Source organism: Pelodiscus sinensis, chromosome 1 (assembly GCF_049634645.1).
Source record: "Pelodiscus sinensis isolate JC-2024 chromosome 1, ASM4963464v1, whole genome shotgun sequence".
NCBI classification, from domain to species: Eukaryota; Metazoa; Chordata; order Testudines; family Trionychidae; genus Pelodiscus; species Pelodiscus sinensis.
The window spans coordinates 134017608-134044137 of record NC_134711.1 but is presented as its reverse complement, the minus strand read 5'-3'; the positions used below and the strand labels follow the sequence as shown (position 1 = coordinate 134044137).

The 26530-nt window shown below is 46.3% G+C and overlaps 1 protein-coding gene across 1 annotated transcript in view; it reads left to right on the top strand.

The window, feature by feature from the left end:
* Nucleotides 1-26530, top strand: part of LOC142829940 (scavenger receptor cysteine-rich type 1 protein M130-like) — a 72263-nt gene that overhangs the window by 24204 nt on the left and 21529 nt on the right. Inside the window, exons 3-7 of the mRNA XM_075932623.1 lie at nucleotides 9751-10065; nucleotides 11843-12148; nucleotides 24686-25003; nucleotides 25082-25396; nucleotides 26185-26520. Of these exons, the coding sequence (XP_075788738.1) occupies nucleotides 9751-10065; nucleotides 11843-12148; nucleotides 24686-25003; nucleotides 25082-25396; nucleotides 26185-26520 (1590 nt within the window). The remainder of the gene's footprint in view (nucleotides 1-9750; nucleotides 10066-11842; nucleotides 12149-24685; nucleotides 25004-25081; nucleotides 25397-26184; nucleotides 26521-26530) is intronic.

Here is a 26530-nt window from a genome sequence, read left to right as displayed (position 1 = left end):
TCTGTCACTGCTTCTTTTATTTGGTTGTTAAGCCACAATGGTACTTTTTTGTTTCTCTTCCTGTGTTTTATTAATTAATAAGATAGCACATCCTAGTGGCCAGAGTCAATAGTTAGCCCTTATCCCAGTGCAGTGTAGCTAGGGTCAATAGTTAATGCTTATCTCAGCGAAGTACAGCCTCATGGCCAGAGTCAATAGCTAGCCCTTATTCCAGGGCCTGTACAACCTATCAGCTAGAGTCAATAGGGGCCGGGGTGTCAACTTTGGTAGGGGGACTTGAGCCTACCTTACTTCACCAGGTCCCAACACAGGGCCCTGTGAGTGGCAGAGCATTCTACCACTAGCTCAGCAGGGACTCCGACCAAAACACACTGAGCTCACCTGGGTGGGAGATACCACTGTGACACCCTTCCTGGGTCACTTCCTACTAGTGCTGGAAGGGTGGCATCCTACATGGTCCCTGGAGATCCACAGCTGGAGGTCCTTCTCCTGTGATGGCCAGGCTAGACTGAGCTGCTTTCCTGCTTTTATGCTTCCCCTGCATTTGGATCATGCCCAGTCTGGGTAAAGGGGCAGGACTTCCTCTGACCACAGAGTATTAACCACACCTGCTTCAGTGCGGGGTATGCAGACACTGTCACAGTAACCATTTACCACCTCCCTGGGTAACCCATTCCAGTGCTTCATCATACTCCTAGTGAAATACTTTTTCCTAATGTCCAACCTAAACCTCCTGCACTGCAACTTGAGCCCGTTGCTCCTCGTTCTGCCATCTGTCGCCACTGAGAACAGCTTATCTCCAGCCTCTTTGGAACCTCCTTTCAGGTAGTTAAAAGCTGCTATCAAATCCACCCTCACTCTTCTCTTCAGTAGACTAAATAAGCCAAAATCCCTCAGGTCTCACCTCATAAATCTCTGTTACTATTCAACATGCAAGGCACTACATTTAGCCATTTGGAATGGAAATCTATCAACAATATTAAAAAAACTTGCAAATATCCAGACAGACATCCTCTTTTTATCCAAGTGCAAAAAGATGGACATCGTACCCAAAGGACTGAAAGTGAGCAGCTCATTAAGATCAATATACTGTACTGATTATAGTGAGAGAATGTGCCACATACTATACAAGAAATTAAGGAACTACTTAATCAGTATCCTATACAAGAAACAGAAGAATATCAAGAATGACATCTCTAATCTTGAAACTCTCATATCTAGACAAACATCCACACCAGTTAACACCTTACAGGACTTTTATTCTACCAGACAAGAAATCTACAATACACACTTCTGCACTCTACAAAAAAGAAAAGATAGTACATTTTCTAAACTACTCCACACCACAGGATACTACAACAGCAACTACCTCAGCCCACCAGATAATATTGTCAACCTTTCTAGCTACAAACTCAACCCCACAGAAGAGTCTGTCTTATCCCGGGGTCTTTCTTTCTGCCCCACCTCTCCCAGAAACTGGGTTCAATTTTGTGGTGACCTTGAAGCTTTCTTTCACTGCCTCCATCTACTAGAATACTTCCAAGTTACCAATAAGCAAAAATCTGACCAACTAGATCCCCCCATCAACAACAAAAGAAACAAAATTCTATGTGGATTCCCCCGATGGTCATAATTACAATCTGGATTTCTATATTCAATGCTTCCGCAACAATGCAGACTGACATTATGCGCAAACAACAAGTGCCAAATAATGTCAGCCATGCTGAACACTATGTTATCCAAAGTTCCAAAAACAACTCTGACATTATAATCAAACCAGCTGACAAAGGGGGTGCTGTGGTCATTATGAATAAGTCAAACTATGAACAGGAGGCAACTAGACAACTCTCCAACACCACATTTTACAGACCTCTCTCCTCTGATCCCACTGCAGAATACCAAAAGAAACTTCACTCTCTTCTTAAGGAACTCCCTGCCTCTACTCAGGACCAAATTCACACAGAAATGCCTTCTGAATCCTGACCAGGATTGTTCTATTTGCTTCCCAAAATCCATAAATGTGAATACCCTGGACATCCCACCATTTCAGGTATTGGCACATTCACTACTGGATTATCCAGCTATGTGGACTCCCTCCTCAAACCCTATGTTACCAACACTCCCAGTTATCTCCGAGATACCACTCACTTCCTGAGAAAATTACAAAACATTGATAACCTCCCTGATAACCCTTGCCACCATGGATGTAGAAGCTCTCTAAACCAATATTCCACATGAAGATCATTAGAAGCGATTAGAAACATTATCCCAGAGGTTACCACAGCTAATCTGGTAGCAGATCTATGTAACTTTATTCTCACCCACAATTATTTCCAATTTGGGGACAACTTATACCTCCAGATCAGTGGCACAGCCGTGGGTACCCGCATGGCCCCACAGTACGCTAACATCTTTATGGCTGACTAAGAACAACGTTTCCTCAGATCTTGTCCCCTATTACCATCCTTTACATATGCTACATCAGTGACATCTTTATGATCTGGACCCATGGTCAAGAAACACTACATGCATTCCACAGAGACTTTAACAACCTATACCCCACCATCAATCTCAGCCTGGTCCATTCAACACGAGATATCCATTTCCTGGACACCACAGTACAAATCACTGATGGAAAATTAAACACCACTCTCTACAGAAAACCCACAGACTGCTACACTTACCTACATGCCTCCAGCTTCCATCCAGGACACACAATACAATCCATCTTCTATAGTCAAGCCCTTAGGTACAACCGCATCTGCTCCAATCCCACGGACAGAGACCAAAAACTTCAAGATCTCTACCAAGCATTCATAAAACTCAATTACCCACAGGGGAAAATAAAAAAATAAATTGAAAGGGCCAGACAAGTACCCAGAAACCATCTACTTTAAGATAGGCCCAAGAAAACCAACTATAGAACACCACTTGTCATCAACGCCTTATGAATAAACTGCAACCTATACTGCAACCTTACTACAAGAGGCTTTAGTGACAGACTCATACTCTTCTATAGACAATCACCTAACCTCAGGAAGATTCTTACAAATAACCACTGGGCATGCCATATTAAAACCAACCCTGGAACTTTCCCTAGAAACAAACCCCATTGCCAACTTTGTCCACATATTTACTCTGGTGACACCATCACTGGACCTAACCATGTCAGTTATATGATCAAGGACTCATATTCCTGTTCGTCCAGCAGTATAATTTATGCCATCATGCGCCAGCAGTGTCCCTCTGCAATGTATATTGGAGAGACTGCTCAGTCAGAGTATGTCTACACTTGCACCCTCTTTCAATAGAGGGATGCAAATGAAGACATTTGAAATTGTAAATGAAGCTGGGATTTAAAAAATCCTGTGTTTCATTTGCATAATTGCGGACCAGCGCTATTTCAAAATAAAAGATGCTGTGTAGACGTGTTATTTCAAGAGAAAATCCTTATAAAATGAGGTTTAATACTTATTTCGAGAGAAGGGTTTTCTCTCAGAATAACTGTCTACACAGCATTTTTATTTTGAAATAGTGCTATTTCGAAATAGCGCCAGTCTGCGATTATGCAAATGAAGCATGGGATATTTAAGTCCTGGCTTCATTTACAATTTCAAATGTCTTCGTTTGCATTCCTCTATCAAAAGAGGGTGCAAGTGTAGACATACCCTCATTTCGCCAAAGAATTAATGCCCACAAATAAGACGACAGACATCTTCACAAAGAAAAATCTGTTAGTTTACATTTCAGTCTACCTGGACATACCCTTAAAGATCTGAAAATGTGCATTTTACTTCAAAGAGACTTCAACACCAGATTACAGACAGAAACTTCAGAACTTTCATTCATGCTTAAATTTGACACGTTATGAATGGTCCTTAATAAAGATGCTAATTACCTTACACATTACAAAGACAGCTTTCCCACCTATTGATAGTCCTAATCACTCCAGATTAGCCACTCATTGACTTATAATAAGCTATTTCCTTCCTCCCTCTCCTTCTCCCTACCTTCTGTTCTAAAATCTGATTTTTCAGTTTATAATGTGTTCACTTTCTTCCTTGTATTCCTTTGTTATATATGATCATCCCAATTCTCTTTCAGAATACGATCGGAAGAAGTGGTCCTGGCCCACAAAAACTCATCACCTAATAAACCATCTTGTTAGTCTTTAAAGTGCTACATATATTTTCCTTTTGTGTTCTCATAAATCATGTGCTCCAACCCCCTAATCATTTTGGATGCCATCCACTGGACCCTCTCCAATGTGTCCACATCCTTTCTGTAATAAGGGGCCCAGAACTGGACACAATATTCCAGATGTGGCTTCACCAGCCCTGAATAAAGGGGAATAATCCCTTCCCTAGACCTACTGGCAATGCTCCTCCTAATGCACCCTAATATGCCATTAGCCTTCTTGGCTACAAGGGCACACTGTTGACTCATCTCCAGCTTCTCATCCACTGTAATCTCCAGGTCCTTTTCTGCCAAACTGCTGCTTGGCCATTTGGTCCCCAGCCTGTAAGAGTGCTTGGGATTCTTTCTTCCCAAGTGCAGGACTCTGCTCTTGTCCTTTTTTAACGTCATCAGATTTCCTTTGGCCAAATCCTCCAATCTGTCTAGGTCACTCTGGACTCTATCCCTGACCTCCAATTGGAAGCTGTGAGCTTCTAATAAGGGTTTGAAATCAAGAAGCCTCTGATCATTGGTTGAGCCTTAATCGGGGGCAGGGATATCAGGAAGGCCTGGGCTTCATATAGAAGTGAGTCAGTGACCAGGGAGCTATGAAAAGAGGGGCTGATAACAGGGATATTGTTGTAAGAATAAAAGTTCTTTCTTTTCTTTTTATTAACCTGGCAGTGGTTAATTGTGTGCCTTGATTTTTATCTTAGGGGTGAGATTTCCCAAATGATCTTCCCCCTGATTTCTTTATCCACATTTGGGTGGTGGCAGCGGAAGTTTTGTTCCCAAGATCTAGGTTTTTAAGATTTTGGGGGAAGTTTTATACCAAAGCCTGGTAGATAAGGCTTTGGGGTACACTTGCTGGCCCCCACTTCTGCATTTATCATGCCAGAGTGGAGAAGGAGCCATGACAGAAGCCTGCTACCCATTCATTTCATTTGGTGTCCTCTAGTCTTTCTATTATGGGAACTAATGAAGAACTTTTCCTTATGCACCCTCTCCACACCACTTGTGCTTTTATAGACCTCTATCATATCCCCCCTCAGTCTCCTCTTTTCTAAGCTGAAAAGTCCCAGTCTCTTTAGCCTCTCTTCATATGGGACCTGTTCCAAACCCCTAATCATTTAAGTTGCCCTCCCCTCTCCCACCCTCTCTCTTCCCCTCTCCCAGCTCCTTTCCCCAGTCTCCCTGAGTTTTGTTCAATAAAGAGAGTTTCCATTTTTGAACACACGTGTCCTTTATTTTGTACATCAGGAAGGGGGGCTAGGGAGGGGTAAGTGGAAGAAGGTGAGGGAGGAATGGGGTACGAGCCCCCAATGGGGAGGACTGGGGTGGCTCTGCGGGCTCCTTGGGGTGGAAGCTCTCCTGCAGCCCCCCGATTGACCCTCCCCCCAGATGGCAGCCTGCAGCAAGGGCAGCCGGGCTGATAGCCGAGTGCTGTGATGTGCTGAGTGTGGGTACTCAGGGCACTCCAAGCCAGGACTGCTTTGCAAGTGGGGAACCCCTGAGAACTGTCTGTCTGGGGTGGGGGTCGGGTCCCTTTAAGCACAGCCCTTGGCTAGCCTGAGACAGCAGCTCCACGCTCTAAGTCCTAATCTGCTGCCCTGCCGGCACTGCTTCTGGCCATCCTTAACCTCAATTCAGGGTCCACTCAGTGTGGACATGCTAGTTCGAATTAGCAAACAATAATTCAAACTAGTTTTTAAGTCTGGATGTGCTAATTCGAATTAGCTTAGTTCGAATTAACTAATTTGAACTAAGTTAGTTTGAATTAGCGCTGTAGTGTAGACATACCCCCTGACAGCTGTTGGGAAACCAATACAGCAATACACGGACAATCCAGGAAGTTTTTGGAGAATGTTGGGGATAAATTCTTGGTACAAGAAGGAACCGACCAGGGGCCGTATGACACTTGACCTGCTGCTCACAAACAGGTAGGAACTAGTAGGAGAAGTAGTGGTGGGTGACAACCTGGGAAGCAGTGATCATGAGATGGTAGATTTCAGAATTCTGACCAAAGGAAGAAAGGAGAGTAGCAAAATACACACCCTGGACTTCAGAAAAGCAGACTTTGACTATCTCAGAGAACTGATTGGCTGGATTCCCTTGGATGCTTACATGAAGGGGAAAGGAGTCCACGAGAGCTGTCAGTATTTTAAAGAAGCCTTATTGAAGGCACAGGAAGAATCCACCCCAATGCACAGTAAGAAAAGCAAATATGGGAGGCAACCAGATTGGCTTACTGGGGACATCCTTGGTGAGCTTATGCACAAAAAGGAAGCTTACAAGAAGTGGAAACTTGGACAGATGACTAGGGAAGAGTATAAATATATTGCTCGAGAATGCATGGAAGTTATCAGGAAGGCGAAAGCGCAACTGGAATTGAAGCTAGCAAGGATGTGAAGGGTAACAAAAAAGGTTTCTACAGGCATGTTAGTAATAAAAGGGTAATCAGAGAGAGTGTGGGGCCCTTACTGGATGAGGGAGGTAACCTAATGACAGATGATGTGGGGAACGTTGAAGTACTCAATACATTCTGTGCCTCTCTCTTCACAGACAAGGTCAGCTCCTAGCATAATGCACTAGGCAAAGCAGTATGGGAAGGAGGTGGACAGCCCTTGATGGGGAAAGAGCAGGTTAGGAACTATTTAGAAAAGCTAAACATACACAAATCTGTGGGTCCAGATTTAATGCATGTGAGGGTACTGAGGGAGTTGGCAAATGTCATTGCACAGCCTTAACTTTGAAAACTCGTAGCGATTAGGAGAGATCCCGAATGATTGGAAAAAGGTAAATGTAGTGCCCATCTTCAAAAAAGGGAAGAAGGACAATCCAGGGAACTCCAGACCAGTCAGCCTTAACTCAATCCCTGGAAAAATCATGGAGGGTATCCTCAAGGAATTCATTTTGAAACACTTGGAAAAGGGGAAGGTGATCAGAAATAGTCAGCATGGATTCATGAAGGGCAAGTCGTGCCTGACCAATCTGATTAGCTTCTATGATGAGGTAACTGTCTCTGTGGATATAGGAAAGTCAGTGGATGTGATATACCTTGACTTTAGCAAACCTTCTGATACAGTCTCCCACAATATTCTTGCCAGTAAGTTAAGGGAATATGGGTTGGATAGATGGATAGAAAGCTGGCTAGTCTGTCGGGCCCAATGGGTAATGATCAACAGCTCAATGTCAGGTTCAGCAAGGACAAGTGTAGAGTCCTGCACTTGGGTCGGAAGAATCCCAAGCATAGTTACAGGCTGAGGACCGACTGGCTAAGTAGCAGTTCTGCAGAAAAGGACCTGGGGATTCCAGTGGATGAGAACCTGGACATGAGTCTACAGTGTGCTCTTGTAGCCAAGAGGGCTAATGGCATACAAGGTGCATTAGAAGTAGCATTGCCATCAGACCCAGAGAAGTGATTATTCCCCTTTATTCGGCTTTGGTGAGACCACATCTGTAGTATTGTGTCTGTTTCCGGGGCCCCCACTATAGAAAGGATGTGAACGCATTGGAGAGGGTCCAGTGGAGAGTGATCAAAATGATTAGGGGGCTGGAGTGCATGACCTATGAGGAGAGACTGAGGGATTTGGGCTTATTTAGTCTTCAGAAGAGAAGAGTGAGGGGGAATTTGATAGCAGCCTTCAACTTTTTGAAGGAAGGTTCCAAAGAGGCTGGGGAGGGGCTGTTCTCAGTAGTGACAGATGGCAGAATGAGGAGCAATGGGCTCAGTGCTCCTTAAAGGGAGACAGAGTGTGAGAGGTCTAGGTTGGATATTAGGAAAAACTTGAAAAACTAGGCGGGTGGTGAAGCACTGGAATGGATTCCCTAGGGAGGTGGTGAAATCTCCATCCCTAGAGGTTTTTTGGTCCCAGCTTGACAAAGCCCTGGTTGGGATGATTTAGTTGGGATTGGTCCTGCTTTGGGCAAGGAGCTAGACTTTTTGACCTCCTGAGGTCTCTTTCAGCCCTAGGATTCTGTGATTGTAGAAATTCTGTTATTTTAATTCATTTTTAAAACCTTGGAAATTATTCACAAAATCTTACCTGTCAGGAAATTTGAGCAGAAATAAATAAGGAAATTACATGGAGATGGTCCACAGGCTATGTAATACAGACACTGAAATTATGGAGTTCACCTCCTTTCTTACATAAAGATTGCTTCCCCCTTAATAGTTATTGACACTGGGTTTATAAATAAAGTGATTTTATTCAGTATAGAAAGTCGTATTGAAGAGGTTATCAGTTAAAAATCACCAGCTAAGCTACTGTGAGAAGAAACTGGTTACATGGAATTTCCTACCTTCAATTATTGTCAGTTTGGACTTGATCATTTCCACTGGTCTGTCAAATGTTTCCAGCAGTCATCTTTGGTAATAAGCAGGGGTGTCCGGGCGTATGGGAGCTACTGCTGGGTTTTTTTCCTCCCACCTTCATATTGATTTTGCCAAAGGTGGAATCCCTTTGTATTCAGTTTCAACTTTTTCTTACTTTCAATGGAAAAGTTCAGTTTCCAAGGTGAATCCCAGTATCCGGGGTCATATAGACAGGCTAAGTCATGGCCATTAAGGGTATTTCAGAAGTTTGTCTTGGTAGGATCAGCCATAGCCCCTCTCTCCCAGGCTTACAGAAAAAACAAATCAATGTTCAGATCATTGCTCATATCAATGAGCCATCAAGTTTCTGAAATATCCTTAATGACCATCAATTACCACCTCTGCATTAGTAACACAGGTTAATATGTCACATTTCTAACTTCAATTACAGGAATGATACATGGACATAAATAGGATATACATGTTCAGCAGATTATATCTTTTCAAATGACATCTTACAAAAATATTTTGCATAAAGCATTTCCTTGTTATGTGTAAGCATATTTCCTAAAGAAAATTAAATGTAGCATAACAAAATCATTCTCCCTGGGGCTGTACCCAAAGGTAAAATCACCGTCCTATTAAAACTGAAACAGTAAGTTTGCAAAGTTGAGCCATAGAAAATAAGGAAATGGCAGAATTAAAGTTGTCTTTACCAATTTTCGGCCCACTTCAGTATGTGCATTACAATTCAGTCTTGAATGACAGAGCCTGTTGTTTTCCCCAGAAGACCCTTATCTCATTCAGTACAGACAGTGCTCTGAATTAGGACTATGCATTTCTTGCTGCGTGTGAGGTAGAGGGTTGCAGAAAGAAGAAGGAGGGTCTCTTGTTCAGTCAGGCGAATGCTGCCGTGGGAGACTGGATTTTATTCCTGCCTCTCCCACAGAGTTCTTATGTGACCCTGGGTATGTCACTGACACCAGATGTTTCACAGGTGCTCATTTTCATTCAGGCCACCCATGAATTGTTCCTGATGTCATTGGCTTCCCTTATCTGCTACACATCATAACTTCTCATGTATATTGACTCTATCTAATTCCAATGCTTTCTTTTTATTATCTGTTGCTTTTTTGTTTCCCATCAATATCTGCACATAGGCAGTGAACCACGATGGGGTTTTAGCCAAAGTTCCATGGCAAGGGAGCAATTAAATCACTAGGCCTCTCGGTTCATTCCTGCCTTCATTGACTTTCTAGGGCACATTAAGCCCCGGCTGGTTGGAGGGCACAGTGACTGCTCAGGACGTGTGGAGATAAGCAATGGAGAATTATGGGCCACAGTCTGTGATGCGCACTTTGATCTCAAAGCTGCCAGCGTCATCTGTACCGAACTGCAGTGTGGAACGGTTCTGTCTGTCCGAGGGAGAGCTCACTTTGGAGAAGGACGTGGACCGGTCTGGACTGAAGCATTCCAGTGTAAAGGGACTGAGTCCCACCACGTGTACTGTCCTAGGGTGTCACACGGCAGCCAGACATGCTCACACAGAAATGATGTCGGAGTCATATGCTCACGTAAGGATTCAGTCCAAAGTGTTTAAAATCCCTAAGTGTAAAATTCAGTCCTAAGTGTAGTTGGGGTTACGATGCAGCAGTAACATGATCACACTCTGTAGGGAGCTGGGTTGGCATCAGCTTCTCATAAAATGCAAATGATCCAAGACAATCAGAGAAGGAACAAATCTCCCAACTGTCAACTGCCTAATGGCACAAACCAAAACAGTTTTACCCCACCCCTACCTGCCCCTTCTCTGAGGCCATAACCCCCAATCACACCAACCCCCTCCCTCCATCACTTCCTCTCAACCACCCTCACAGGGGCAAAGGACTGAGGTGCAGGAGGGGATGTGGGCTCTGGGAGGCAGTTTGGGAGTGAGAGGGTGAACCTGGAGCAGGCATGGGGGTGCAGGAAGGGGTGTGGGATGTTGGCATTGGGAGGAAATTTGAATGTAGCTGTGGACTCCATGAAGGGATTTCGGTGTAGGAGGAGGCTCAGGTCTGGGGCAGGCTGTGCGGTTTGGGAGGGGACATCACTTACCTCAGCCACCTTCCAAAATCAACTTGAACATCCCTTGTGGCGGGGGTAGGGATCAGGAGCTTGACAATCTGCCCCTGTCCTGGGCATTGGCTCCACAGCTCTGGGCAATGGACTCGGCACAGGGCAGCATGCAGAGACCGTTTCCCCCACCAAAGGCTACAGGGACAGTGCCGGATGCCTCTGGGAGTGGCACAGCATGAGAGGAGGGCAGGGAACCTACCTTAGCCCTGCTGGACTGCCAGACTGGTAGTGTCCAGAATTTTCTGGTTTGGCAACAGTAGCCTCCAGGAGCTGGGTAGGGTTGGACAAAATACAGTCCTCAGGCCAGATCTGGCCTCCCACGCCTCTGGATCCAGCCTGTGGACACAGCAGGGAGCCAGCCTCAGGCAAACTCCCTGCTTGCCCTGGCCCCTCCATGCTGCTTGGAAAAGCAGCAGCCGGCCCTTTGTGATTCAATGCTGCAATGGGGAGGAGAGGAGGGAGAGGCTTCAGGTGCTGCCCCGCCCACAGCACAATCCCATAAAGCACCACTCCCACCTCCCCTCAGGCACATGGCCCTGCAGCCGGGGGGGGGGGGGGGCAGGGCAGGCAGGGAAAGAGTCTCCCTGAGAAATGTGCTGGTTGCTGGCTGGGAGTCACCCAATTCAGGTCTCCCAACCAAAGCCTGCCTCTGGCATCCCAGCCCCTCCCTTCTCCCAGCCCACTGCCCCCACACCTGCTCCACATAGCCCAAACCCTCTGCCCTCCTCCTGAGCACATACCTCCTCCCAGCCTCTGAACCCCAAACCCTTGCCCCTGCTCATATTCCCCTCCTTCCCTAGGTCACAACCCAAATCCCTGCACCTTGTCCTGCCCCCTGCTCCAAATCACAATACCCCGTCCTAAATCACAGCCCAAACCCCTGAATCTGTCCCTTGTTCCATGTCACAACTGCCTCCTTCAACCAAACTCCCTTCCAGACCCCTCAAACCCTCCTGCACCCCAGTTCATTACCCCAAGCTCCCTTCTGCACCCAACCTCCATCACATATCCCCACCTCCTCCATTAATATCATGGAAGAGTGCAGCCCTTGATCACTTACCAAATTCTTGGAGTGAACCCCCATCAAAAATTATTGCCCACCTCTGCACTAGGGCCTGATTCCACACAACTCCCAGCAAAACCAGGAGGGCTGGCACCCTAATACATTTGTTTTAAATTAATTCCAAGGCTCCTTCTCTCTAAACCCTTCTCCCTTCTCCCCTGGGCACACAGGGTTCCGGCTGGTGAATGGCAGCACAGCCTGCTCTGGGAGGGTGGAGATCCAGGAGTTTGGTGCCTGGGGAACCCTCTGTGGCTCGCGCTGGGATCTCTCAGACGCCAACGTTCTCTGTCGTCAGCTTGACTGCGGATTCGCTGTGTCGGTGCCAGGAGGAGGGCACTTTGGGAAGGGAACCGGCCCTGTCTGGGCAGACACATTTCACTGTGAAGGGACTGAGCCCCATTTGGGGCACTGTCCTGTCACTGCCTTGGGGGCCTCTCCATGCTCACACAACAATGATGCCGGTGTGGTTTGCTCAGGTAAGTGAAGGAGCAATGCTGGATTAGTGACACCTGCCCTCAGTGTGTGACACTGCCCCAGAGCAGGGGAACCTCAGGGCACAGCGAGGGGAGGGGGAGCTGGATCCTCAACCTTGTATGACAATTGCAAAGTTATGGAAAATAAAATCACAGTAAAAAGCATCACAAAGGAACAGCTGTGGCCAGGGAAGGCCCTGGGTTCTCCAGCAAAAATGTCAGCAAGTCTGTCCTTGTGCAGGGCAGGGCAGGGCAGGGCAGCAGGTACAGCACATTCTCCCATGGCTTAGGTAAATATTCCCAACTCTGTGTCCCCATTCTTCTCCAAATCACTGCTACAGCAATTAGAGGGGGAGCTACTAGAGACTCCCAGCTGGCGGCTGCTTCACACTTTCCACTTTCTGTAAAATAGTCTTGACATCTTGAGAACATTTCATCATGGAACTGGAGGAGACCTTGGGAAATCAGGTAGCTCAGCCTCCTCCCTTACTGCAGCAGGCTTTGCAGTTTGGAAAAGGAGTAGTGCTGGGACCACGGAGGTGCCTTTCCCTACTGCACAGAAATCCCTTTCAGGCTTGGCTTCATTATAAATGAATTTATAATTCAGTATACAGTGCTGAAAATGAACAGTTCCCTTCTCTCCCTTGAGTGCGTGAGGGTATGCCTTCTCATACTCCTTTTTGCTTTTTTTTCCAACAACTTTCTTTCCAATGGAAGAAAAGATAGAAACATAGAAAGGGGGAGGAAGGGAGAAAACTTGTTAACCCAAATATGAAAAGGAAAATTGAATTTTTCATTTTCTAAAAGTTCAAATGAATCAACATATTACTTAGAATCTATACTAGGGGTGGGCAATAATTTCTAATGGGGGCCACTCCAAGATTTTGCAAGTGCAGAAATTAGCTGAAACCTCACCTTGGACTCAGAAATGGCACCACAGTTCAGGGCACAGCTCCAGTCGGAACAGCAGTGCCAGGTTCTATTGCACACTAGGAGGCTCTGCACTGGAACCAGGTTAACCAAGAAAGTTGCCACCCATTAAGCAAATATCAGAGGGAGCCAAGTGAATTTACCAACAACAGCCTGCTCCTCACCATCACGGGCCCTGTCCTCTCATTAGCCAAACTCCCTCATGACAGACTTCAGGAGGTAGCCAAGTTAGTCTGTGCAGGATTGTGACAGGGCACCTGCCCTGCACTGACTGGCCCTTTAAGGCCAGGACTCAGGCCCTGAGCGAGGGCTAGAAAGAAAGAGGCCAGCTGGAGCTGTTTGGGCTAGGGAGAGCCCAGCTGACAACCATCGAGGGCAGCACAATTGGCTTGTAGAAGGCTTGTAGAAGCGAGCTGAACCAATTAGGGTGGCTGGAAGAACCCAGCTGAAGCGGTTAGGCTAATGAGACCCCAGCTGTCAGAGATCCGGGAAGCCCGGGTGGCTAGGCGAGCCAAGCTGTCAGCTATAAAGGGAGGAGCACAGTTTGCTGGGGGAAAGAGCCAGTGGAGGGCTGACGGCAGAGGAAGCAGGAGCTCCTTGGAGGGAGACAAGCTGGGGAGAGCCAGTAAAGGCTGGGAGTAGGCCAGCCAAGACTCCCCTTGGCTAGGGGCTGGAGACAAAGACTCTGGTTTGTGAGCTGATCAGGAGGCCGACTAGGTAAGCAGAGCTGTTGAGACAAATGCCTATGATGAGCAACCCATACAGACTGTAACTTGCCCTGAGAGGGGCTATATGAGGACAGTCAGGGGGCACTGAGGCACAGGGGGGTGTGTACCCCCTGACAAGGATAAACTTAAAAAAAAAATGAATGGTCTGGTAGCACTTTATAGACTAACAAACCATGTCAAGGGGATCGTGACCGGAGTCATCTGAAGAAGTGAGCTGTGCCCACGAATGCTACTGATACCATCAACATGTTTTGTTAGTCTATAAAGTGCTACCAGACCATTTCTTGTTTTTTAAGTTTCTCCCTCATGACAGTCTTTCACCACCCACTGTTGTGCCAGTGGACACCGTTCACTGGCTTCCAGGCCTTTAAGCCTGGATAAAGATACTAAAACCCCAGCCGCCATTCCACAGCCACATAGAAACGGAGATTTTCCAGACTAGCAATCTGTAGGAGTGCCCTCACTCACTCATGTACAGGATCTGTTTGCAAGGCCTTGGGTAATGCTCAGTGAGTTACAATCCTTACAGCACCTTCCACTTACAACCAATGAAAACATATCTGCTAACAGAATTTCTTCCCTTTAACCCCGTGACACATTCTGATTACTTGTGTGCCAGGGCATGGCCGTGCACTGGCCCTTTAAGGGGCTGGGCGCTGGAGTGAGGGAAGCCCAGCTGAGGCAGATAAGGAGGGCCAGGCAATAAGAGCAGCTCCTGGGAGGAGAAGAGAGATCAGCCTGATGGCCTGCAATGAGAGAGGCTTTGGCCTAACAAACCCAGGCTATCTGGCCTGAGGCCCAGGGCTCACATGGAGGCAGCCTTAAAAGGTCGGGCTGCAAGAAGGCAGCTGCGGTGTGCATGGAGGCAGCTGCGATGGGCTGGGGAAGTTTGAGCCAGGAAAGCTCCAAGCCATAAAACTGCAAGGCAGGGTTGCAGGAGGCAACCGAATGGCAGAGGCGTGCCCTTGGCCAGGGAGGAGGGGCCTGGAGAAACTGCAGTCTGCCCGGTGGGGCTAGATAGGGACTGGCAGTGGGCCACTGTGGCCTGGCAGGTGCTGAGGAACTGGGTGTTCCAGGAGGGAGCTGGGTGTTCCTGGGAAGAACTAGGGGTCCCAGGGAGTAGGGAGGACACTGAAGGAGGACCAAAGCAAGAACAATGACCTGGCCCCTCCCCCCCCCGATGGGGGAGTGGACCAATAACGGAGTGGTCACTGCCAGAGGGCAGTCACCTCAAGAGAACAACTCACCCAAAGGGGGTGCATCGGAGCAGCTGGTGACTTCCCCACAAGCCACCCTGAGGGAAGAAGCCGTGTGTAAAAGCGAGTGAACCCGCTACACTTGTTATACCTTCCTATTTAGAAACAGTCATAGAATCATAGAATACTAGGATTGGAAGGGACCTTGAGAGGTCATCGAGTCCAGTCCCTTACCCCATGGCAGGACCAAATACTGTCCAGACCATCCCTGATAGATATTTATCTAACCTACTCTTAAATATCTCCAGAGATGGGAGATTCCACAACCTCCTTGGGCAATTTATTCCAGTGTTTGACCACCCTGACAGTTAGGAACTTTTTCCTAAAGTCCAACCTAAACCTCCCTTGCTGCAGTTTAAGCCCATTGCTTCTTGTTCTATCCTCAGAGGCCAAGATGAACAAGTTTTCTCCCTCCTCCTTATGACACCCTTTTAGACACCTGAAAACTGCAATCATGTCCCCCCTCAATCTTCTCTTTTCCAAACTAAACAAACCCAATTCCTTCAGCCTTCCTTCATAGGTTATGTTCTCTAGACCTTTAATCATTCTCATTGCTCTTTTCTGGACCCTCTCCAATTTCTCCACATCTTTCTTGAAATGCATTGCCCAGAACTGGACACACTATTCCAACTGAGGCCTAACCAGTGCAGAGTAGAGCGGAAGAATGGCTTCTCGTGTCTTCCTCACACACCTGCTAATGCATTCCAGAATCATGTTTGCTTTTTTTGCCACAGCATCACACTGCTGACTCATATTCAGCTTGTGGTCCACTATAATCCCTAGATCCCTTTCTGCCATACTTCTTCCTAGACAGTTGCTTCCAATTCTGGATATTGGCTACGTCTACATTGGCACCCCTTTCCGGAAAAGGGATGCTAATGAGACGAGTCGAAATTGCAAATCCGCGGGGGATTTAAATATTTACATGGCTTGAAAGTAGGAATAAGAAGTCCTCCGGAAAAGGGCTTATTTTCCGGAGAATCGCATCTAGACTGGCGCTTTTCTCTGGCTTATCCCCAAGCTGGAAAAAAGCGGCAGCCATGTAAATGCAAATGCCGTGGGGTTATTTAAATCCCCCGCGGATTTGCAATTCCGAAGTGTCTAATCTGCATCCCTTTTCCGGAAAGGGGTGCCAATGTAGACGTAGCCAATGCAGTGTAGACACAGCCAATGTGTGAAACTGCTTGTTCCTTTCTAAGAGGAGCACTTTGCATTTGTCTTTGTTAAACTTCATCCTGTTTACCTCAGACCATTTCTCCAATTTGTCCAGATCATTTTGAATTATGACCCTATCCTCCAGAGCAGTCGCAACCCCTCCCAGCTTGGTATCATCTGCAAACTTAATAAGCGTACTTTCTATGCCAGTCTCCAAATCGTTGATGAAGATATTGAAGAGAGCCAGTCCGAAAACAGATTCCTGCAGAACCCCACTTGTTATACCTTTCCAGCAAGATTGTGAACCATTAATAACTACTCTCTCAGTACGGTTATCCAGCCAGTTATGCACCCACCTTACAGTAGCCCCATCTAAGTTGTATTTGCCTAGTTTATTGATAAGAATATCATGCGAGACCGTATCAAACGCCTTACTAAAGTCTAGGTATACCACATCCACCACTTCTCCCTTATCCACAAGATTGGTTATCCTATCAAAGACAGCTATCAGATTGGTTTGACATGATTTGTTCTTTACAAATCCATGCTGGCTGTTCCCTATCGCCTTGCCACCTTCCAAGTGTTTACAGATGATTTCCTTAATTACTTGCTCCATTAACTTCCCTGGCACAGAAGTTAAACTAACTGGTCTGTAGTTTCCTGGGTTGTTCTTATTTCCCTTTTTATAAATGGACACTATATTTGCCCTTTTCCAGTCCTCTGGAATCTCTCCTGTCTCCCATGATTTTCCAAAGATGATAGCTAGAGGCTCAGATACCTCCTCTATCAGCTCCTTGAGTATTCTAGGATGCATTTCATCAGGCCCTGGTGACTTGCAGGCATCTAACTTTCCTCGGTGATTTTTAACTTGTTCTTTTATTTTATCTTCTAAACCTACCCCCTTCCCACCAGCATTCACTATGTTAGTCATTCCTTCAGACTTCTCGGTGAAGACCGAAACAAAGACATCATTAAACATCTCTGACATTTCCAAGTTTCCTGTTCCTGTTTCTCCCTCTTCACTGACCTGTGGGCCTACCTTGTCCGTGGTCTTCCTCTTGCTTCTAATGTATTTATAAAAAGTCTTCTTGTTTCCCTTTATTCCTGTAGCTAGTTTGAGCTCATTTTGTGCCTTTGCCTTTTTAATCTTGCCCCTGCATTCCTGTGTTGTTTGCCTATATTCATCCTTTGTAATTTGTCCTACTTTCCATTTTTTATGAGACTCCTTTTTTATTTTTAGATCATGCAAAATCTCATGGTTAAGCCAAGGCGGTCTTTTGCCATATTTTCTATCTTTCCGATGCAGTGGAATAGCTTCCTTTTGGGCCCTTAATAATGTCCCTTTGAAAAACTGCCAACTCTCCTCGGTTGTTTTTCCCCTCAGTCTTGATTGCCATGGAACCTTACCTATCAGCTCTCTGAGCTTACCAAAATCCTCCTTCCCAAAATCCATTGTCTCTATTTTGCTGTTCTCCCTTCCACCTTTCCTTTGAATTGTGAACTCTATGATTTCATGATCACTTTCACCCAAGCTGCCTTCCACTTTCAAATTCTGAACTAGTTCCTTCCTATTTGGTAGAATCAAATCTAGAACAGCTTCCCCCCTGGTAGCTTTTTCAACCTTCTGAAATAAAAAGTTGTCTCCAATGCAGTCCAAGAACTTATTGGATAGTCTGTGCCCCACTGTGTTATTTTCTCAACATATATCTGGATAGTTGTTCACCACCAAATCTTGGGCTTTGGATGATGATATGTGTTTGCTATGTGCCACTATGGCTAAACAGCCAAGTAAAAGAATCAGTGAAAGATAAAAAGGCATTGTTTAAAAAGTGGGAGTTAAATCCTAGTGAAGGAAATAGGAACATAAATTTTGTTAAAATAAGTGTAAAATATAATGAGGTTGTCTACACCACTGGGTTTTTTTTGTTGTTTTGTTTTTGGAAAAAAGTACTCAAATTGCAAACTGCAATTTGCATACCTTTTTCTGATTCTCTTTTTGGCAAAGGATTTTCTGACCTTTGGCCCATCTACAAAGGGACAAATGTTAGTAAAACGTCTTCTTTTGAAAGAGCTCTTATTCCCCATAAAATGAGGAATATGAGGTTTCAGAAAGAGTGTCTGCTCGTTGGAAAAATTTTTTGGAAGACCAGACACATAACCTGGACTCGGCAGAGTTTTTGTGTGAGAGTCCGGTATCTCAGAAAAACTCCGTAAAATAGACACAGCCTAAGAAAAGCCAAAAAGGAGTTTGAAGAACAGCTAGCCAAAAACTCAAAGGAATAGCAAAATGTTTAAGTACATCAGGAGCAGGAAACCTGTTAAACAACCAGTGGGGTCCTTGGATGATCGAGATGCTAAAGGAGCACTCAAAGATGATAAGGCCATTGCAGAGAAACAAAATGAATTATTTGCTCTGGTCTTCACAGCTGAGGATATGTGGGAGATTCCCAAACCTAAGCCATTCTTTTTAGGGGACAAATCTGAGAAATTGTCCTAGACTGAGGTGTCATTAGACGAGGTTTTGGAACAAATTGATGAACTTAACAGTAACAAGTCACTGGGACCAGATGGCATTTACCCAAGAGTTCTAAAAGAATTCAAATGTGAAATTGCAGAACTATTTACTGTGGTTTGTAACCTACCCTTTAAATTAGCTTCTGTGCCGAAAGACTGGAAGATAGCTAACATGACACCAATATTTAAAAAGGGCTCTAGAGAAGATCCTGGCAATTACAGACCAGTAAGTCTAATGTCAGTACCGGGCAAATTAGTTGAAACTATAGTAAAGAATAGAATTGTCAGGCACGTAGATTAACATAATTTGTCAGGGGAAGTCAACATGGAGTTTCTGTAAAGAAATCATGCCTTACTAATCTATTACAGTTCTTTGAAGGGGTCAACAAACATGTGGACAAGGGGGATCCAGTGGATATAGTGTATTTAGGTTTCAGAAAGTCTTTGACAAGGCCCTTCATCAAAGGCTCTTAAGTAAAGTAAGATGTTATGGGATAGGAGGGAAGGTCCTCTCCTGGTTAAAAGACAGGAAACAAAGAGTAGATAAAAATGGTCAGTTTTCAGAATGAGAAGAAATAACTAGTGGTGTCTCCTAAAGGTCCGTATTGTTACCAATCCTATTCAATATCTTTATAAATGATCTGGAGAAAGACGCAAACAGTGAGGCAGCAAAATTTGCATATGATACTAAACTGTTCAAGATAGTTAAGATCAAAGCAGACTGTGAAGAATTTGAAAAGGATGTCACCAAACTAGGTGACTGGGCAACAAAATGGCAAATGAGTTTTAATGTTGATAAATGCAAAGAATTGCACATTTGAAAAATAATCACAACTATACATACAAAATGATGGGGACTAAATTAGCTATAAACACTCAATACGGAGATCTTGGAGTCATTGTGGGTAGTTCTCTGTAACCCTTCTGTCAAATAGCGCCAACAGCAGCCAGCATTGTGCTCAATATCTAGGGGTTCCTCTCCATCCATCGAATACAGAACTGGCTCGACTAACCTGGGAAATTCATACAAACCCCTGGGTGCCTCTGAGAGGCAATGCTTCCCCATGTACACACATTGAGCCTGAGTGTAGAAAAGAAACTTTTAATGAAAGAGGGAGAGAAGTAACATGTCATTAACTTGGGAAAATACCCCAGGCAGAGTTCAGAATCAACCCACGAGCAAATGTCCTAGCTTAAGTGGATTGAGCAATGTCCTTTGGCTCTCCAGCTCACACGTCCAGCAATGTAAGTGTCCCTTTTACATGCCCAGCCCTTCTCTGCACCCTACTCATAGTTGCTGCCCTCCGTCAGGAAAAGCAGAGTTGAGAAGTGATCTGCAGAGTTCACTTCCCATCCTGGGGGGTGGATGCGTTAGAAGGCATCTCACTTACTCCACTGGTCATTTGCCATCCACCTGTTCACTGCTCTCTGCCACTGCTATGCTGCCTGCTGGCCACTGCTCCTGCCAGCCACCCTGCTGGCCCTGTGATGGATTTGGCTCTAGGCCAATCCAAGTGATTTCATGTCTCTGTCAGCATCTGTGATTTCAGCTCTTGGCCCACAGCACAGGCCAGCCAAAAGATTTCAGCATCCCCTGGAATAACATTTTAAAATAATAACATTATTTCTTATGGAGTCTGTTTTAGTTCTATCTTTAGAACAAAGGGGGAGGAGGGAGAAACAGGTTGAACCAGTCTCACAGCTCACACCTGCAGGACATGTAGCCTGCTGGTTCAAAGCTCTGCTCTTCCTCCACTTGATTTCACAGAGTCTGGAAGAGAAAGCCTTGTCCATCCAACATTCTTTACAATGACAGTGTCTCTCCTTTGACTGGGTTAAACAGTCTGCTTTTCAGCATTCCCAGTAACTGAAAGCCTTGGTGCTCATATTTTACAATTCTTACATTTAGAGTTAACATGGTTTGCTGCCTGCTGGCCACTGTTCCTGTGAGCCACCCTGTGATGGATTTGGCCAAATAACATCCAAATTAAGTACAATAGGCAAAATACCATTCTAAGAATTGGGCATCCAGTAGGACTATAGCACTGACTGAACTAGATTTATATAACCATACCCAGGATTCCTTTCCCATTCCATCTGGCTGTAATGGAAGCATTGATTCAGACCCTGCTTACATCTCTGAAAATATCCACTCAAAATAAATCACTTTTATGAAATGTCCCTTAATCTTTGTGGAACAAGGTTTACAGTCACCTTGAAATAGCACCCACATTATTTTGAAAGATATTTTGAAATAATAGGTGCACTGTCAAGATGCGGAAAAGCTATTTTGGAACACCAGAAGTATCCCAAAATAGCACCACAGTATAGACATACCCCCAGTGTGCCTGGGGCAGCCCTCACTGGAAATACCAAGGTCAGGGCAGGCTGCAAAAGGAGAACAGATACTCTCCAAACTGCTTGGTGACATTGAAGTTAAATTCACTAACCAGTCACAAACTGTGCTTCTGATCTCCACAGTGGTTATTCAGAAGCTGAAAAAAGAAATCCTACAGCCCCTCTCATTGCATGCCAGTTCTTTCACTCTCACTCAGCACCCTGGTCCAGTATAGTGAGAAACTACTTAAAAACTTTGTTCAAATACACAAAATGTTCTTCTGACACCAAGGTCAGTCATGTTACCAGGTCAGTAATGGTTTAGATCTTACCCAAAATAACGCACTGCAAGCCAATCCTTTTGTGCCTAAAACTAAAGGTTTATTATGAAAAAAAAGAAGAGTTGTTAAATGGTAAAACACTTACACTGCGTCTAGACTGGCAAGTTTTTCTGCAAAAGCATTTGCTTTTGTGGAAAAACTTGCCAGCTGTCTACACTGGCCACTTTGAATTTGTGCAAGAACACTGATGATCTCGTGTAAGATTGTCAGTGTTCTTCCACAAATACAATGATTCTCCCATTCAGGAAAAAGCCCTCTTGTGCAAATGCTTTTGCGCAAGAGGGCCAGTGTAGACAACTGAGAACCGTTTTGCGCAAAAAAACCCCAATGGCGAAAATGGTGATCGGGGCTTTCTTGCACAAAACCGCGTCTAGATAGGCATGGACGCTTTTCCGCAAAAAGTGCTTTTAATGGAAAAATCTAGACACTCTTTTCCACAAATGCTTTTAATGGAAAAACTTTTCTGTTAAAAGCATTTGCAGAAAATTATGCCAGTCTAGACGCAGCCCTAGGGTGTGTCTAGACTACGTGGCTCTGCCGACAGAGCCAAGGAAACTAGTTTACCCAACATAGTCAATGAAGCGGGGATTTAAATAATCCCCGCTTCATTAAAATAAAAATGGCCATCGTGCTGTGCTGACAATCAGCTGATTCGGCACAGCGTGAGAGTCTAGACGCAGATCGGTCAGCAAGGGAAGCCTTTGTCAACCGCTCCCTTATACCTCGTGAAACTAAGTTTACTGGAGTGGTCGACAAAGACTTCCCTTGTCGACTGATCTGCGCCTAGACTCCCGTGCTGTGCTAGATCAGCTGATTGGCGGCACAGCGCGGTGGCCATTTTTATTTTAATGAAGCAGGGATTATTTAAATCCCTGCTTCATTGACTATGTTGGGTAAGCTAATTTACATGGCTCTGTTGGCAGAGCCATATAGTCTAGACTCACATGAACGCTGAAATCTCAGGGTATCAGGTTCTGAGCAGTGTTGGTGAGTTTGCTAATTTGTAAGTCCCTCTGGAACACATCCATAGATGGGATGGGTCACTCAGTCCATCGTTCAGAGCTTCCTTTGGAGAACAGTTACTCCAGAGACAAGCTGAGCTGTGAAGAAGATAAAATGGAGAAAATGCAGCTACTTTCCATATTCTTTTGACACCTGGCTTGTATGTTCTTTGTTCCAAACACAAGTTCATAGCAGATGTCATGAAAAAGACTTGGAGTTCTCTGACCATGGTCATCCTCTACATAAGGGCCATCCACTGGATCCTTTCCATGGGTTCATTATATTGCAGATGACCCTTTATGGGACATTAAATGGGATAGCAGTGCTGAAACCAATCTCTCTGGGAATGCCCCCCAGATTCACAGTACAAGTTTGAAATAGAAATGTACTGTGTCTGTCTATATATTGCATCTGTCTGTCTATCTGTCAGTCTATTTGTCTGTTTGTTCGAGGACTCCTCCTAAATGGTAAGAACTAGGACCACCAGATTTGGTTTGCAGCTTCCTCTTCTTCTATCTAAAGCAAGGTCAGGGTTTGGCTGTGCCACAAAAACAGGAAGTGCTGGGAATGGGACTGTTTTCCAGAACATGGGAAGGAAGGGGCCAGAGAGAGGTGGGATGGTTCTGACAGTCACCACTGGGGACAGCGAGTGCAGAGGAGAACTCTACTGCAGAGTGACCACTGGGGGCCAGGAGAATGGCCTGCAGGACTAGGGCTCTGCCATCTTGCTCACCATCAGACTGGGTAAGTGGGCCCCCTCTGCCCAGGAGACATCCCCCATTACTCCCCCCCTGCCCTGGAAGGTGGGGGGTGGAAGAGAAACCCCTCTCCCCTCCCCCGGCCTCCCTTCAACTCAGACAGAGCGGTGTGGAGAAAGAGAGCCTCAAGTGGCTCCTGAACCAGGAGGGATGAGAGAGAAAGCCTATGCCAGTCTCCCTCCATGCCAGGATGAGGCACAGGGAAGGGAAAAAGTCCCACCTGCCACAAACCACCAAGGGCAGAGTTTCGCGGGGAGTGCAGGGGCAGCAGCCATGTGCGCTGGGATTCAGTTTGCTTTTCATCCCATTCCCTAGACTATCAGGGAGTGAGGGGACAGGGCTTGTATTCCATTATTTACTCCTTTGCCCCCTCCCTTCACCAGCCATGTGTGAGAGGCTTGCATGGAATGCAAGTACTTTCCTCTCACTCCCTGGTAGTGCAGGGAAAGGGAAGCAAAGCAATCTGCATCCCTCTGCACACCTCTGCTGCCCCCCCACCCTCCCAAAACTCCACCCTTGCACATCACCCGCCCCCTGCCCTGAAGGACCCATGCAATGCCGAGTAAGTCTTCCAGTCTACTGTATATGTAAGAGTTTGTCTGTCCTGTGTGTCTGTGCATCTTTTCCAGTACTCCACCCACATGGTAAGACACAGGGACACCAAATTCCAGATACAGCTTCTAGTCTTTGTTTGTTTGTTTTGTAAATGTGAAAAGGCTGACCTTTTCAGTGCTTACACATTTGCATGTGCGGGAGGAGATGGCTCCAGAGGCTGCAACATAGAGGGGCAGGCAGGAGCTGATGCTCCACACCAGCACAGGGGCGAGCAGGGGGCAGCAGCAAGAGGGGCGGGGGGGAGGCGAAGGAGCCAGTACTCACAAGGAGCTGGCTTTTAAGCTGGCTCTCTGGAATGCTATCTATCCCCCTTCCCCCCTGCAACACAGAAAGGGGAGGCATTTGGGGATCCCAACATTTGTGGGGATCCTGTTTAAAAGCAGGCTCTCCATGAGCTCTGGCTCCTAACACTACAGCCTCTGAAAAAGAAGCAACAGCACAGAGGTGGGGACATTGCATATGACCTTGAAGGTTACTTCTGTGAAGCACCTGGGTAACGCTGGGTAAATCTTCTAATAACATTATAACTCCCAAAACAGGTGATAGAAACATCTCAATGAGATTCTTATTTGGCTGTCATAACACATTCACAGCTATCTGGTGTGGCACAGCTCATCCAATCCCTGAACATTTATAATATTGGTACCAATCAGTGCTTTTTTTGTTTAAAAAAAAAAAGTGCCAGCACTCCAGGTGAAAAGTTGTTGAGCTCTGACTGGAGGTGCTGGTACTGCATCTGGAGGTGCCAGTACTGTGTACCAGGCAGTACCATCTAAAAAAAAAAAAACACTGGTACCAATGATATTACAAACCATCCTCCATATTCCACACAGCATCTCACACTGTTATTTCTAGTCTACAGCAGTGAATGATACTCAGTGTGTTTTCTGTCTGCTAGGCCCAGGTCTCTCTGGGGCGCTGCGGCTGCTGAGTGGAGAGAGCCGGTGCGACGGGAGATTGGAGATTTCCCTCCATGATGTGTGGAGCCGGGTGCTGGATGACCAGTGGGACATGAACGATGCCAGCGTGGTCTGCAGGCAGCTCCAGTGCGGAGCAGCTGAGAGAGCTTATAACCCCCCTTCGTCTCAGCGAGGGATGGGCCCCGTGGGGATGAGAAGGGTCCAGTGTGCAGGGAACGAAACTCATCTGATTGGCTGTGACAACTCCACATCTGAGCTGGCCCAGGCAGGAATTGCCGAGGACATCGGTGTCGTTTGCTCGGGTGAGTCGTTTCCTGATCTCACACACGTGCTCTGGGCAGCAGGGCGACAAGCACTAACCGCTGGGATCTGTCCCACAGGGAGCAGGCGGATCAGGCTGGCGAATGGGCCGGGTCGCTGTGCCGGGAGAGTGGAGATTTATTACAATGGCACCTGGGGGACAGTCTGTGACGATTCCTGGGACCTGCCAGACGCCGATGTCGTTTGCAAACAGCTGGGATGTGGACGCGCCATCAATGCAACTGTCTCTGCTCATTACGGGCAAGGGTCCGGGCAGATCTGGCTGGACGATGTGAAGTGCTCTGGGAACGAATCTGATCTCTGGGCCTGTCCTTTCGCACCCTGGGGCCAGCACAACTGCAGACACAAACAGGACGCGGGAGTTCTCTGCTCAGGTCTGATCTGGGAGCGCTCCCGGGAGCTTGGTTACCAGGGGATTTAATGGAGGGAAGGTTTGGATGTTTAAGGGGATCCCTGAGAACAACATCTCTGCCTCCCATTCCATTGTGTAACTACTTATCTAAGTCACCATTAGAGAATCCTCAGCTCCCACCCAGAGGCACTGGAGATATTTCAGGATTTCCCCGGTGTTAGAATGCTGCTTCACTGGTGTCTGAAGGAGACTGTCATGGAAACCAGTGACAGAAAGGGGACAGGGCCCCAATGGAGAAATAACTGGACATGAGCACCCAGGGCCATGTGGCGGCAAAACAGGCTAATGGGAACCTTGGAGAGAGAGACAGGGGAGTAGTGAGTGGGCGTGGGGACTACACTTACCAGTTATAGATGGCAATTCTTACATGACAAACACATATTTTGAACAAAATTAATGCACAGGTGACCTGGTCAGATCCCCAGCTATGAGACTGTCAGTCCTTAGCTGATAGCTGTAGCCTGGGCAAGAGCTGGCATCTGGCCTATCGCTATCACCATCCTTTCTGGCTTTAATTGATTAAAATCCAGACACAGCTGGGGCAATTGGTGGCCTCCCAGAGATGCCCACTCTATCGCTAACAGGCCTGTGGTGTGGAAAAGTGTCTCTGATTCCTGGAGTGACCCTCTCTGCCGTTGGCTCCTGAGGAGAAGCCCAAGGGTCTCACTTGTGCCTGGGATTTCACTCTGCACAACCCACTTCATGTCAGAGTAAGACAATTTAAATTCTCTTTTGTGTATTCCCTTCTAGAGTTCACAGACCTGCGGCTGGCGAGTGGCAGTGACTGTGCCGGGCGGCTGGAGGTTTTCTACAATGGGACATGGGGCAGCGTTTGCTCCTATCAGATGTCTGGAGTCGCTGTGTCAATCATCTGCAAGCAGCTGAACTGTGGGGATGGAGGGTATATTGAAGCAGACTATGCGTATGGAACAGGCTCTGGTCCCAGATGGCTGGACAAAGTTGTGTGCAGGGAGCAGCAAAGCTCCCTTTGGCAGTGCCAGTCAGACCCATGGAATGCGGAGTCCTGTGATAAAAGTGACGAAACCCATATTTCTTGCACTGGTAAATCTAAAACTATTTGCACAGGCGCGGGCAC